The sequence below is a fragment of the Euprymna scolopes genome, chromosome 28, assembly GCF_053919585.1.
Source record: "Euprymna scolopes isolate OS-2025 chromosome 28, ASM5391958v1, whole genome shotgun sequence".
NCBI classification, from domain to species: Eukaryota; Metazoa; Mollusca; class Cephalopoda; order Sepiida; family Sepiolidae; genus Euprymna; species Euprymna scolopes.
The window spans coordinates 56355345-56372032 of record NC_136509.1 but is presented as its reverse complement, the minus strand read 5'-3'; the positions used below and the strand labels follow the sequence as shown (position 1 = coordinate 56372032).

Genomic DNA, 16688 nt, shown 5'->3' with positions numbered 1-16688 from the left:
AGGTGCACTTTGGTGTTGACTTTCAAGCTGACTTCGAAGATGTAAGGTGGCATGATATGGGGCTCATTTGAAACCACACCAAAGACCATAACCGGGGCTGGAAACTTTGTTGAGCTGTGCCCTCAAGCATTGAACCATCTGAATTTGCATTTTGATGGTGCTGGCAATGATCCTGTTGTCATAACTTGGATCAGTAGAGAGCATGAGTGGCACAGCGGCGCATCTCTAATCTTGCTTGTTGAACATTGTGTCATTTCTTGGGATTTGTACACAATTGGCGAACTAGATGGTTTGCAACAAAAAAAAAGAAAACCAGTTTTCATCAAATGGAAATGGAATCATCTCGTCTTTTCTAGGGCGACAATTTTATCATTCCACTCTGTATGGAAAAAATATGCACTTCCTTTTTTAGGATGGCAGTTAAATTTTCACTGTAAGTGGAAGGAGATGAATTGAACTGTCAAAATGTTTCAATATATTAATAACTTAGAATCATTTTTATTATTAGTCTTTGGTTTTATTGCTTTCTGTTTCCACTCCCATCCATCTTTTATATATTTTTTGTTTAAATTTACATTGTACTTTTCATGTTATTATGATGTATAGATTTTAATTTTACAGATGGTTTAAAAATAATAAATATTTATTATTTTATCATTTTTATCAAAATAGAAAATTAAGTTAAAATTTTTTTTGAAGAATCGTTTTGGGAATCAGAAATTAGGGTTAATTTTTTCCGATTCTCATACATTTGATAATGTTCCAATTTTTCCAGTTTTGATTAATTGTCCAAACACTAGTCATAATGCTTCTCTTCTGGGCCCTCTGTGCTGGATTGATAGCACAATATGAATTCTCAATGTATAATTTCAGACTGGATATCCAGATTAAGAGGAATTAATCAGAAGTACAGTTAATGAACAAAACATTGGTTCAAAGGTACATAAACACCATTCCTTTTGCCCTTTATCAACCGTTTTCGCTGCCTGTAAATTGCTTAACAGTCTTTCACCTCCCTCTCTCTTTGTTTCTTTTGATGAGAGGAAAGCCGTGGATTCATAGATAGGTATGTATTCAATGTTCATGTGAAGGATATATGACTTGGCAAGTCATCGACATGCTGAGAAACTAGCTCTCCTGAGTCAAACCTTGACAGAGGAGCCTGCAACTAAAAGCACCTTTCCAGATCTCATTCTTAGTTACTGTTCTCCACCAATCCATGCTGAGGAAGCTTCCTTAGATCCATGACTTTTCACAGCCTATAGATTTAGTGAATGGTTCTGCTTCAGATCTACTTTGGGAGTTACTTGGATAGTTGATGGAAGAGATCCTTTTTCAATGGAGTTGAGCACCAGGTTCAGGTTATCTCAGCAATTCTGAGTACACTCCTGGCCTGGCGACTGTAGTTAAAGTAGGGCAGAAATGCTTGATTGTCTATACTGCAACAGTGCTGAGAAAGAAACGACTTAGCATGCTTTCTTTCAAGCATCAACTTAGTGTTAAAATTAGATGCAATAGAAAAGATTACATTCGATTAGAATTGAACAATATATATAAGTTGTGCGAGATATCAGTATGTCTGCATGACTGGTACATTTCCAATCCAGTATCAAGCACTCTGATATTTTCAATCCATGCCGGGTATGGGCTCATATGATTATATCCCTCAGGAGACTATACTTGTATTTTTATATCCCTCAATAAAGAAAGAATTGAAATTGGCAGACTATTTTGGCAGGTTAGTAAAAAGTATAAATTTTCAACAAAGGCAAACATGGAAAGGAAGCAAATCAGGCGAATCAAATTTTATAATTATTTTTTTTGGTTTATTTTAATTTTTGTTTTATAAGATAAACAACTCTACAGAATTGAAAACAAAAGCAAAGACGAAAAATTCTCAGTTACAGGCTTAAATTCTCAGGGTATTAAAAGTTTAGTCAAATAATTTCTTCAGTCAGGAGGATTATACATTGAGCCAGGATATAAAGGTGAAAGTCAAACAAAGTATAAATCGACCAAATGCGAGTAACCACATCAGTTCCAAAGGCATTTATATTGAGCCGGCAGCTATTAAAATACCACACAATATATTTAAAAATAGAGAACATATGATGACCTTGTGCTATCCATGGTATTCTATGTTTTTTCTCTTTCCCTTTCTTTTCTTTTTATTGTTCTCTTTACTAAAGAAGGAAGCCCATGACTTGCAAAACTTGAGGCCATGTGCCTTACTTTGTTAAGTCAAATCCACGGCTTGGAAAAATTAAGCAAGATCCACCACTTGCAAAACATGACAATTTTGTGTCACAGGGTGCCTCTTTGGGGAGATGTGTACTTCCAACTCGAGCAGCACCATGTTCATAATTGTATTTCTGTTCAAAATAAAATAACTTTCCATTTCTCTCCATTACTTCCATGAGTATAAAGTCCGAACTTAAGGCCTTGTGCCATCCAATTCAGAAGTAGGAAAGTTCAAGTATTCATAAAATTCTTGTCCATACAGTTGATTCATTTCAAAACACTCTTGTAATGTTTCTTGCATCTGCCTTTTCCTGTTTGTCAGACATTACGCGTTTCAACATAATTTGTTTCCACTTCTTTCTTTACCCTCGGTAACGATCACACAAGGGGGACTTTCTTTCATTTGATTTCTCTAACTAGTGCCAGTTTTTGGCTCAAGCCTCTGCCCACATGTTAAACGAAAAGTATTAATTTGATCAGCCAAATTTGATTTCCTGACTTAAAGTTTCCATAGGCTTCATCTGCGTGACGAAGCAAAATAAGACAGTGATAGCATCTGATTACAAGCTAATCTGGTGATGTCCGACATTAGGAATGTCACAATGATACATGCAGTTCTGCAGTTCTTTTAAGCACTAGCTTAATTAAGGTAGTCTTAGCTAGTTAAGTAAGTGTACCTTATTTTTCCTTTAATTAATTATAGTAATTTCAAGATATCCACTCACAACTTATATTTTGACCTTCCCCTCTCCAAATTGTTTCTTTATCTTGAAAAAGCACCATCCATACCTAAATCACACCCCTATTTCATTAGATCACATTTATGTCACACTCTCTGAGAGAACTTTTCTAAAAAAACTTTTAAGAAAACAGCGTTGTTCCCAAATTGTAAATAATTTTGTAAATAAAATTATTTTGGGACAATTGAGGATATTTTAAGTAATATAGTCCATAAAGTAAATGTGGTATTTAGGTGATAGCTTAAGTGAAAGACAAATGGTGAAAGTATGACAGGAATAATAGTTGCACAGTAGGTCAAAATGTGATTAGTTAAAGGTAGGATAGATGGAGGAAGAACACAGCCTAAAACTTTTAATGGCCTTGTGTCTAATTATTAAAATTTTCAATTTTTTCAAATAAATTTTTAAAGCACAGTATCTGTTTTCTTCTCAGTTAAAGAAGATATATTTCTAGGCTAAGGCAACTTTTATTCCTGTCTTAATCCAGTGTAATCTTTTGGGGGGACGGGTGGGTAGGAGCTTGTGGTGTGAACCCTGGCCTTGATAGCATCTTTGGATTTTGCTAAGAACCACACCAACATTTAATATGGATTGGGGTAAAAAGTTATGCTATAACAAAGGAAGAAAATGAAGGATATATATGGGTGTGTATACATATAAAAATGTAAATAGATGAAATATTGGGAGAATATTATGGTCACTAGTTAGCAAGTGTCAACTAAATATAAATAGAGTTTGTACATGAAAAATTGATAAAAAAGGGAATTTTATAACAACACATTTTTATATTTATAATCATATAAAGTTATTTTTCATTTTTATATTTCCCCTCTCCAAATTGTTTCTTTACCTTTTATTTTTATTTTTATATTTATAATCATATAAAAGTTATTTTTCATTTTTATATTTCCCCTCTCCAAATTGTTTCTTTACCTTTTATTTTTATTTTTATATTTATAATCATATAAAAGTTATTTTTCATTTTTATATTTCCCCTCTCCAAATTGTTTCTTTACCTTTTATTTTTATTTTTATATTTATAATCATATAAAAGTTATTTTTCATTTTTATATTTCCCCTCTCCAAATTGTTTCTTTACCTTTTATTTTTATTTTTATATTTATAATCATATAAAAGTTATTTTTCATTTTTATATTTCCCCTCTCCAAATTGTTTCTTTACCTTTTATTTTTATTTTTATATTTATAATCATATAAAAGTTATTTTTCATTTTTATATTTCCCCTCTCCAAATTGTTTCTTTACCTTTTATTTTTATTTTTATATTTATAATCATATAAAAGTTATTTTTCATTTTTATATTTCCCCTCTCCAAATTGTTTCTTTACCTTTTATTTTTATTTTTATATTTATAATCATATAAAAGTTATTTTTCATTTTTATATTTCCCCTCTCCAAATTGTTTCTTTACCTTTTATTTTTATTTTTATATTTATAATCATATAAAAGTTATTTTTCATTTTTATATTTCCCCTCTCCAAATTGTTTCTTTACCTTTTATTTTTATTTTTATATTTATAATCATATAAAAGTTATTTTTCATTTTTATATTTATAATCATATAAAAGTTATTTTTCATTTTTTATAATCATATAAAAGTTATTTTTCATTTTTTATAATCATATAAAAGTTATTTTTCATTTTTATATTTATAATCATATAAAAGTTATTTTCAATTAGTGTTCATTTATGCACATTCATGTTTGCTGAAGAAAATTGAATTAGTAGTTGTGATGTTTGGTATCAGAAGTAATCAATACTTGTTAAATATCGATTACTACCGTGGTGAAATAGCAAAATGGATGTTGATTAAGAAGAGAAAAAAAATGAACTCTGTAATCAAGTTTTGTATATTTTCTACATAAAAACCCGGATGTTACCAGAGGTCACAACTCCCATGACACCATCTCTCTTTTTGTTATTTACAATATTGCAGTAGTCACAAAACTTGGAGATGTGCAGGTCAATATATTGATAATGTGAATATGTATGTGTACGTAATATACGTATGTAAGTATTTGGCCGTGTGTGCATTAGTTCCCCTTGTTACTGTGTGTAGCAATTTGTTTCTGTTCACTTGCCCATCACTAGTGTGTAAGAATGTGTACGCAGGATGAAAAAGGCTTGTATGTGAGTCATTGAGCTCTTTTGGGGGAAGATTGTAGAGAATACATTCTTGGGGGCCATTTTTTTTTTTTTGTAGCATTTATAGGAATTTCTTTGTGATTCAATCAACATAAATGGTATTTTTCCAACTATAAAAACTAAACTTGTGTTTAACTTTGTCCTTGTGAAAAGGTGAGAGTGTCACTTGGCAACATCACTCACTTTCGTTTGTGAGTTTCTATATAAATGAACATATTTTATTAGTGCAAAGCTTTTTTTTTAACAAAGTTTTTAATTAATTAAAATATTATGCAGAAAAGTATGAATTTGAAAACTTCTTATGCAATATTCTGTAAATAGAATTGACTATGTTGCCTGGGGTTGAATGAGAAACCTTAACTCATAGCACTATATTACTCTTTTTATTCTTATTTTTACAACTTGCAATAGGAAGGTGTGTACCCCACATTGATTGGTGAGAGGGAGGGGTAAATAAAATGAAATTAATTGAAATAAATGTTGACAAATTTAGTCTTTAAACTTGTCAAGGTACATCTGGCGTTTCCTGGGATCAATGCGAACCTCTGTGTACCCGGACGCCAATTTCTATAATTTTCATATTTAAAATAAAATAAAGCTGTTTTGTTTTCCTTTTCCAGATGCCAAGTGCGAACGCAGACCCCATGATAATATTATACCCACTTAGATCAAAATGAAATATACTTATCCTAGTACTTTAGGTAATGTAGTTTTCAAAACCAAAATCGATGATTGTAGAATATATATGGTCATTAGAATACATCTCCAAAACATTCCAAAAGGAGTCCGGGAATATATTTATTTCTCTCCCACATAAAGGAAAGTGGGATTGAAAAGTCAAGGGCGAGGAGGAGGAGCATTTTGATTTTGCAAAAGATACCTTGGTATTCTCCGGCAGAGGAGCCACAGGCGATTAGCAATAAACTCACCACTTCTTAAAAAGAGAAAGTAAAGGCTGGGTGGGAGGGTGATGATGCTGATCTTATACAATTCTGGAAGGTCTACTGGACCTCCCAGAATTGTATAAGCTCAGCATCATACCGGAATCAAAAGGAAAAAGGTCATTACAAGAATGGTTTAGCCTGTGTTGGTTTTGGTGCTGGAGTACGTGAATAAACAGACAGAAATTACAACTTTATATATGCTGTGGAAAGTATGAATGAAAATATTCTTTCTAACTTTCTAGTGATGTGTAACGATTAAACGAGGCGATTACTTCCCTTTCCGCGTGGAGCTTTTCAATCGTGAATTTGACGTCATGTGTTTTCTCAATATTTCGCTGGCTCCCATCGAAGCCAGCATTCCTATTTCAAATGTCTGTCTGCATTAGGAACAAGTGATTCTTTTAATCACTTTTTTTCAGCTTCGAAGTGTTGCTAACTTCCAAATCAATTCACACTTGTTGTTGTAACGTGAACGGAACAACTATATATACATCCGTCGCAGTTAGGATACGTGCTCAGGCGAAATCCATGCAGCAAGATGTCGGAAGAGAGAGATGTACTAAGTTTAACAGACGATGAAGAAAACGACGAATTTGAAGAGGAGGGCCACTTGCTTGAGAAGCATGGCACTCTGAGTAAATGGACAAACTACTTACATGGATGGCAGGATAGATACATCGTCTTAAAAGATGGTACATTTAGTTATTTTAAATCCGTCACTGAAACTACGTTCGGATGTCGGGGAGCCGTCAGTTTAAACAGGGCTTGTGTCACTGTGAGTACAAAATCGAAATAGAAGTTCGTTTTTATTCACGTTTACTCATTTTAAATAAATTTCACGGCACTAGTGCAGTTTAACATCCCAAGACATTTTTTCATCTTAGAGTTCCGTCCGCGCAACAATAACATAAGAGTTAACAATTCCCTCCAGACCCTCCACTCCCATGTTAAGAATGGCTTTCTAAATTTGCTTGAGAATGTTAAGCTGCAAACGTGCCAATTTCACATTTTTATTTGTTTTTTTTTACCTTTTATTTCTAACTAATAAAATGATGATTGACAAATTTCAGTCTGGACATTTTTAAGTTGCGTAGAAAGTTTTGTAGGACGCGATCGAAGCGAACAACTTGAAATGTTGTCTATTATTTACTTAAAAAATCGAATTGAATTTCAAAATAAAGAGTTAAAATATAAATCTCAGTCGATAATATATAATTGATATTTGATATGCCCGCTATTTTATTAGTCATTACTTTTCTATATGTGTGTGTGTGTGTGTGTGTGTAATCTGAAGAGTTGGCTTTTTTTTTTAATGTCTGTTTAGTTTCAAACACATGCGATTTATTCCCTTTTTTTTTTTAAATATTTGTTCCACCCGCCCACATGTTTTGTTTTTACATTCCACCTTCTGAGACTAATTGTCTCGTTATAATAATGATGATGATGATGATGAAGCAAATTTTAAAGCTGCGTAATGGTGTTGAAAGTTTATTTATTTATTTTTTTAAAAAGTTTGTTAAAGAAAAAAGGTTTCATTCTTAAGAATGGGATCCTTAAGAATTGTTTCTCTTTACGTTTTCTGTCGCCACACCCAATTAAAGTTGGGAGAATTGGCCTCGCTGATTTTGTAAAAATAAAAAAAATTAAAAGCTTTTAAATCTTTAATCGAATAATCTTTTATTTTTCTCTCCATTTTGTGACCAGATTATAGACCTAATTTGTTTTGGTCCCAATAAATAGTTTCGATCTCGGGTAAAAAAATATGAAGTCGTGCATTTGGACTGACTGCAATGTTATTTTTCTAAACCAAGCTAAAGTTTTTTTTGTTTTTTTTTTTATATAGAAAACTATATTTATCGATAATGTTTATTCGTAATAAATGCATGTTCTATTTTTATATTTTTTAATGGATGTGCCTTTTTAGAAAAAGAATTATCAGCATGACTTGTACAACTTTTTAGTGAAACTGAATCGACTTTTTAAAAAACCCAAAAACACCCTGTCACAAATCTGAAACACTCCCATCAGTTTCTTGCATTCTTTCATCATTTTCATGTTATACATAAAACCAAATTGACAACAGTCTCTAATGTAACTGAAATAGTTTCGTATTAATAATATATTTTTTGTTAATTAGAAAAATTCCAGTTTGAAAAATATTAATATAAACAGAAAGTTTGCCATATTTTCCTTGTCATTTAAAAAAAAAAAACGTCGTCTTATTCTTAAGACCAAAATATTTTGAAATTCCTTTAGTTTCAAGACCTATTCATCAGATGTTATATAATTTTTAATGCTTTTTTTAATACTTATAAAATTAATGTACATTAATCGAGTTTTTTTTTTGTTTTGTGTTTTTTTTTTTTTTTACGTCGAATAACATTTCGCTTTTAATCAAATTTTATTAAAAAGTCTATTCTAAGTTTTGGTTTTGAAAAATATCAAATTTCTCTTGATTTTTTTTTTTTTTTTTTTTTTTTTTAAAGATCGAGTAAAAAAAAATTTAAAAAAAAAGGGGTTATCCAGCGGATCCGCCGTTATTTTCGTCATCAACCAATGTTTTTTCATTCACTTGACTAAAAAAAATCCTAAGAACTTCCTCTCCCCGATGAGAACCTTCACTCGGCCTGTCTTCATGAGAATTTTCATGGTCCCCGCCCCCAACGTATGAAACCCTTCACCATGAGAACTTAGATTTTACCTCCCCACAACGCACGAGAACCCTCAACACAACACCCCCTCATAAAAACTATTACCTCCCCACCATCGGTCACATTAAAACATTCATGTCCCTACCCCACATGAAAAGGGTTTGAGGTTACATTTTATTTTTCGTGCCTCAGATTTTCTTGCTATGTTTTTTTTTTTTTATTACATTTCTGATAATGCTTCGTGTAAACAAACGCATTCATCAGATCTGTTGTGATTCAAATTCAATAATCGTTTATTATTTTTTTTATTTCACTTGTTTGTTTATTTTTTTTTTAGCTTGTTTGTTTTTTTATTTAGCTTGTTTGTTTTTTTTATTTAGCTTGTTTGTTTTTTTTATTTAGCTTGTTTGTTTTTTTTTATTTAGCTTGTTTGTTTTTTTTTATTTAGCTTGTTTGTTTTTTTTATTTAGCTTGTTTTTTTTTATTATTTAGCTTGTTTTTTTATTTAGCTTGTTTTTTTTTTATTTAGCTTGTTTGTTTTTTTTATTTAGCTTGTTTGTTTTTTTTATTTAGCTTGTTTGTTTTTTTTATTTAGCTTTTTTTTTTTATTTAGCTTGTTTGTTTATTTTTTATTTCACTTTTTGTTTATTTTTTATTTCACTTTTTGTTTATTTTTTATTTCACTTGTTTGTTTGTTTATTTTGCTTTTGGATGAACAAAAAAGATTAATAAAAATGGTTCGATTCTAGTTCTACGACCTCAAAAATATTTTACTTATAGTTTTCATCTGTTTAATTGCAAAAATATAAAAATACTAAAAAACAAAAGTACTAAAAGAATAAAACTCTTAAATAATGCAATTTCACTGCAGAAAATTCAAAATTTCAGAAGACTTTCATAATTCTAAAGTCTGTCATTTTATTTCAGTTTTCTTGTTCGGATCAAGAAAACTTTGTAGTTATTCCGTCGGTTGACATAGGTGTATCAGAATTTTGGGGGAATTTTTGACACCCCTAACACGAAACTGCGAATAAAATATAAAAAACTCGTAATTTCTCTTTTAAAAGTGGGTTGTTTATTTTCTTTATGGAATATACTTCCCAAAATAAACTATTAAAGTTGTTTAAAAAAATAATAGAAATATTATTTTTTATTTTTTAAAAAACAGTGTTTACAAAGTGCCGGCGCGCCTTCATGCAGCCATTTTTTTTTACGTTATGAAATCAATTGAATTTTACGAGATAATTTTTTTTTCAATTTTTAAACTTTAAAAATCTATCAAATTTTCTATTGGTTCAATTTTTACAATATTTTCAGTGCCAATGTGAAATTTTATGCTCCTTCCAATAAACCGAATATAATATTTTAGACAAACGTTTTTTTTTTTTAAAATTCACCCCCCATTTTGAAATGTCTACTAAAATTTTAATGATTAATTTATGTACCAAAGTTTTATATATCACAAATTGAAGATAAAAGATCAATAAATAATATATTGTAAATTAAAACAAAAGTGTTTTTTTTTTAATCTACCTGTAAAGTCCAAAGTGTAAAACCCTTTTTTTTAATTGGAAGCCTATGTTCTGCTTATATTGTCCAGTAAGTAATGGATGATGATGACAATTTTTTTTCTATTTCATTCAATGTTTTTTTTTTTTTTTTTTTTTTTTTTTTTTTTTTTTTTTTTTTTTTTTTTTTTTAGATATTTAAAAAAAAAAATTTCACTCAATAAAGAAGAATGAAAATATAAGTAAAATTTGACCATTTTTAAACTATGGAACATCTTTCTTCAGGCACAAGGCTACACGGCTAATGCGAACGTGTGGTTGTTACTGCTTTCTATCCATCCATAGTTCAAACGAGGACAAACGGCGACTTCCGGTTTTTCGATGAAGACGTAAAAATGCTTGCATTATCGCGCTTTTTTCAAACAGTCGTTTAAAAAATTCTTTTATTTAAAAAAATAAATTCTGAACAATGAAGAATAGAACTAAACATTCAATAGTATTTTCATAGGTAAGTGATTTTTTTTTCGAATTTATATCGATTTTCTTTTTTTTTTTATAAGCGAAGTAAGTAAAATTTCGTTGATTTTCTTAAAATCTTTTTTAAAGAAAACCGATTAAAAAAAAAACATATTGCATAATTTGCTATTAAACCTGTTTTTTTTTTTTTTTTTTAATTTGGTCTTTGCTCCTTTAATTGAAAAAAAAAAATAGGGTTTGAATTACATTTTTCAAGTAGTTATAAGCTTGTAAAAATAGGTTGAATTATTCTTTTTTTTTTTTTTTTTTTCACGCATTCTTAAGATCGGTTTCTGACACTGCTACATTGACACCGCTGAGCTGAAGCTCCACTGAACCCAGGCACTTTATACAGATGTCCAGTCAGGTTGGGACTAGGGTAGCCTGGTGTTGGTGGCTGGTCAGGTATCTTTTCCAGTCAGATGTCCAGTTGTTTTTTTTTTAAAGTGTCGGGGAACACTCTCCTTATATTTCTTATTTTGGCTGGAATACAGTTGAATGTTGTTGTGCCACTGTAGAGGAAGTTGTGGTGGATGAGGGACTTGATCCTCTGTGTAGTCCTAGGTGTCATTTTTATATAGCAGAGCCTTCCTCGCTGATAGTGGGTTATTTCTATTATTGTTGTGCTTGGGACCCTTTCTTCCAAGATTTTCCATATGTAGATAATATATTGTTCTCTTTGGTGTTGTAGTGAATAGAGTTGCAGTTCTAAGTGTATCAGAATTTTTGGGCAAGTCGCCATTGCAAACATTTGATTAGACTCTCCATGTCTACAAGCTTATAACAATATGAAAATGTAATTTCAAACCCTAATTTTTATTTCAATAAAATGAGCAAAGACCAAATTTTATAATCACAAAAGGTTTAATAAAAAAATATACAATATTTTTTTTTCTTTTTTTTTTTTTCATCGGTTTTCTTTAAAAAAAGATTTCATGAAAATGAACAAATTTAACGTCATCGAAATCTAATAAATATATATAACTGCCAAAAAATCACTTACCTGTTCAAAATTACTAAGCTATGGGTGCTTCTATTCTCATGTATAAGAATGTGTCCATATTTATATATTATAATTAATGTATTTTTTAAATGACAGGATTTTTAAACAACTAGTTCCGGAAAGCGTTTTTTTTTTTTTTTCGGCATATGTTATCCGCCATTAGCGAAACCGGAAGTTCGTCGATTGTCATATACGGAAGCAGCAAAGTGACAAAAATAATTATTTCAAAAACGTAAAAACAACACATTAGTAATCTCGATAGTAACTATATGAATAATATAATAATAACGAACAAAAACACGTTTTGTTTTTTTTACTATGAGCATATTTTATTCAGTTTTGTATAAAATAAATGAATGTTTATGTATATAAGTGGTCAGTATGTGCTACCATATTTGAAAAATATGAACATTTCATTCATGGATTTTGGCCAATTACAAAAAATTTGCACTACCAGATTTCTATTTTTTTTTTTTATTCTCTTAAAGAAATACATGAATTTTTGATTTAATATATTTTAATTCTTTATTGAGTGATTTTTTTTTTTTTAAATGTCTAAAAAAAAAACATTGAATAAAATAGAAAAAATTGTCATCAAGGTTTTACACTGGACTCTACAGGTAAATTTCCAAAAAACTTTTTTTTTTTTTTTTTAAATTAGAATATTTTATTTATTGATCTTTTATCTTCAATTTGTGATATATAAAACTTTGGTGAGTAAACTAATTATTTAAATTCTAATAGACATTTCAAAATGGGGGGGGGTTAAAAAAATAAGTTTGTCTAAAATATATTGGGTTTATTGGAAAGAGCATAATATTTCACATTGACCCTGAAAATATCGTAAAAATTGAACCAATAGAAAAATTTTGATAGATTTTTAAAGTTTAAAAATTGAAAAATATTTAACTTGTAAAATTCAATTGATTTCATTACATAAAAAAATGGCTGCATGAAGGTGCAACGGCACTTTGTAACACTTTTTTTTTTTGTTTTTTTTTTTAAATAAAATATAATATTTCTATTATTTTTTTAACCAACTTTAATAGTTTATTTTGGAAGTATATTCAATAAAGAAAATAAACAACCCAATTTAAAAAGAGAAATTAGGAGTTTTTTATATTTTATTTGTAGTTTTGTGTTAGGGGTGTCAAAAATTCTGATACACTTATTGCAGTTCCTGGTCAATATATCATGGGAACTGAAGAAGGCATCTTTGCTCATATAAACCCCTAGATCATTTACTACTTCCTTTGATGTTATTTCTTATTGGCCACACCAGTATCCAGATTTTTCCTTGAAGGTCTTTATTGCCGTATTGTAGTAGTTCAAATTTGTCTCTGGTTAGAACCATATTGTTGTCATTAGCCCATTTTATAATTTTGTTGAGGTCTTCTTGTAAAAGCTTTGAGTCATGTGGTGTGGAGATCTTTTTCATGATTCGTGTGTCGTCAGTGAAACATGTTGCTATGGCACATTCGAGGTCTCTATCTATGTCAGTAACCATTACAAGAAACAATAAAACCTTGTGGTATGCCGCTGATGACCTTACTTGCTTCTGCTGAGCTTCCTTGAATGTAGTGTTGGAACGGTTCCTAAATTTTTTCCGATTCTGATTCCAGGAAAATGTTTAATGATTCCGATACCAAGTATGATTCCGATTCCTGTGGAATTGTTGTTTTGAAATATACCATTATATAATCAAGTTTTTGTGTAGCGAAAAAATTTGGTACAGCGAAAAAGTGGAAATACAATTAAGGGAATTTCGAAAACGATTTTATTTTATTTCGTAACATTTCTTTCATTGAAGATAAGTCAAAACAAATATTTTAACCATGAATTAAACATACACCATGAAATTAATAACAATTAATATCAGGAGTTATTTGATATATCAAAAAATATAAAGAAAAAGGGCGGACGTATACGAATGCTACCCCTGTAGCGAAATACACATCGGCTCCGATGTTGTACGTTGTTCGACTGAAGGAGAAGTTATTATTTTTACACGGAAAGAATTTTTGCATATGTGACCTAGTTTTTTATTTTATTATTTATTTTGGCTTCAAATTTGCGCATGATTTTTGTTATGATTTTCTGTTTTTTTTTTTTTTTTTCATGGATATTTTTCTTTTTGCTGGAGTTTATATAATTATTAACAGGAAAATTGGTGAAAGTCAAAATGGAATCCACGCTATTTTTAAAGATTATTTTCAAGTTTAATTAAAGTTTTACGATACCTGCATTATTTTTTATTTAAAAATCCGCTTACTAGTATTTGCACCAACAATATTGAAGCCTACTGGTCTTGTATTAAAAGAAGACTGAAATACATATTGGGATCAGTAGGAGAAATGAAATGGTCTCATGTCGATGAGGCCATGTTTAGAGAGGCTTATAACATGAAAAGTGGAAAAATATTAGATAATTTTGAAACATTTTTAGAGCATGTTCATGAAAAATATGGTAATTAAAAAAAAATCCCAATAAACTTTGGGAAAAAACATATTTTGAAGAATTGAAATTTTTATTTTTGATTAAAAAAAATAATTATTAAAACAAACAGTGTTCTTGTCGAGTAGTTTTTATTTTATTCAAGAAAATAAAAGGTACTCGTGCACTTATTGAGCCGTGCTGAAATAATGACATTATTTAAAAAGCCATTCTTAACATGGGGACGGGAGGGTGTTGTGTACCTATTCTGTACTTTCACCTAACAATTTAATAAGAAATAAGGTATTGTAAAACTATAATTAAACTTGAAAGTACTATTTAAAAATAGCACGGATCAATAAGTGCACTAGCACCAAATAACATTTCACTGTGTTTCGATCTATGACATTCCATGACAAGTACGTACACACTAAAGCTTTTTGTTTATTTTTGTTTATCATCACAAGTGCTAATGTTGACTTTCACCAATTTTTCTTTAAAAAACAATTAGAAACTTTTCAAACATTCGGCGAGGCACTTAAGCCATTAAAAAAAAATAATGTGCATAAGTGCATAAGCACCAAATTTTTGTTTTGCTTTCATTTTGTTTGTTTGTTAAATCTGACAAAAACTAAATAAATAAAAATAGCAAAAGAATAGAAAAACAATAATAAGAAAAGGGTATCGTAAAACTTTAATTAAACTTGAAAATAATATTTAAAAATAGCGCGGATTACATTGTGACTTTCACCAATTTTCCTGTTAATTACATAAACTCTAGCAAAAAAATAAAATATCCATCCCCTAAAACAAAAGCAAACAAAAAAGGAACAGATAAAATCATAACAAAAATCGGTGAAGCTTAGATAAGTAGGTCCCGCAGACGAACCTCGTTCTGATATTCGGAAAATTTAGGTTAACAACCGGCGAAGCTACCGAAAAGTAACCCTTTTGAATGAAGATGGATATAAAAAATATTTTATAAATTAATTTCTTAATTTTACTGAAAAACAAAATATAAACACATATAAACAAAATATATTAGAAAATAATTTCTTAATTTTAAATAAAAATTGATTGTAAAGAATTTAAAAAAAAATCATTATTGAAAAATATTGCAAAGTGTTTACATAGCTGGTTCTTTGGGATAATAGGGGCGCCTGAAATCCCCCTTCCAAAATGAAAAAAGCTTTAGTGTTTTTACTATTTTAAGGCGCTTTTTTTTTTTTTTTTTCAAACACAAGTAGTGGCTAGTTAACTTAGAACAAGTGCATATGGTGAGAATTCTTCAGGCTTTAAATGTATTGTAATGCTTTTATGGTGGTTGAAAAACGTTTTTCAGCCGCCATATTGCTTCCTATTTACTTGCCTCCCCACAAGGGCAGAGTTAGACACAAGGTCGGTTTTTAATGTAGAGAAGCATTTATTACTAAAAAACGAAATGGTGAAATATAAAAGCAAGTTAAGCTAAAAGTTAAAAAAAAAAAAAAATAATTTTTAATTCAAAGAATTATAGAAAGAAAAGGGTTTGTATTACTGTACACATAGATTCGAAAAAGTTGTCAAAAAACAAATATATAACAAATGTTATCAAAGGCAAGATAAGTTACTTTTCTGCCTAACTGGATAATTTTCTAGTGTTTTTATTTAATATAATATGTTTATTCAGATCGAAAAACATACAGCATTTACCGATGTATTGGAAAGTTTAAAATGACACTGCACTCTCTGCTAAACACGTAGGTTTGGGAAAATGTGTTAAAAATTTGAAAAAATATACAAAATACTGTTAGAAACTCGCTCAATATATGTTACTGTGACATAGCCTGACATATATTCAGTGGGTTTTTAACAGTATTCTGTAAACTTACCGTGTTCAATAGAGAGTCTGGCGCCATTTTAAATTTTCAAATACATCAGTAAACACTGTATGTGAATACTATGCTATTTTGAATATTTGGTTAGGGTTTACTTGTAGGATGAAGTATCTCCTGTCAGGATATTCTAACAAACCCCTGTACAAAAAGATAAAAAACAATTGAGGATAGTATTTAAATTCTCCCTTTTCTTAATCATTTTTTTTTTATTTTACTTCAGTGTAAGTTATCAAAAATCAAGTGGTCTCATTGCTGCAGTTAACTCTTGATTTCTATATGTGAGCTACAAGTGTTCATTCAAAATTCTCATCTACTTCTCAAATGTTGAGTTAATAAAACGGTGAAGAACATCAATTTTCCTCTTCCAAATTGACCATTTGACTGTGTTATAGTTAATCTTTATTAGAATTCATCTGGTCTGGTAGCATATCCATCTTAGTGCTGTTATGTGGTGGAGGGCAGATAACATCACCTAGTGATGTTATCTTGTAATGAGGCAGTGGGTAGCCATGCTGAGGAGACCTTATTTGAGCTTTGAATCCGAATTTACTTGTAGGGTGAAATATTCTCATGTCAGGTTGTTCTGAATTGTACAGAGACTAAAAACACT

At 29.9% G+C, this 16688-nt stretch overlaps 1 protein-coding gene across 4 annotated transcripts in view; it reads left to right on the top strand.

Moving 5' to 3' along the window:
• Nucleotides 1-6121: 6121 nt before the first annotated feature.
• LOC145249645 (ceramide transfer protein-like) overlaps nucleotides 6122-16688 on the top strand; it is a 123378-nt gene continuing 112811 nt past the window's right edge. Inside the window, exon 1 of one of the 4 annotated variants that reach the window (XM_080111409.1) lies at nucleotides 6122-6865. In XM_080111409.1, the coding sequence (XP_079967535.1) occupies nucleotides 6629-6865 (237 nt within the window). In that variant the 5' untranslated portion in view covers nucleotides 6122-6628. The remainder of the gene's footprint in view (nucleotides 6866-16688) is intronic. The other 3 variants (XM_080111411.1, XM_080111410.1, XM_080111408.1) reach the window with 3 other exon arrangements.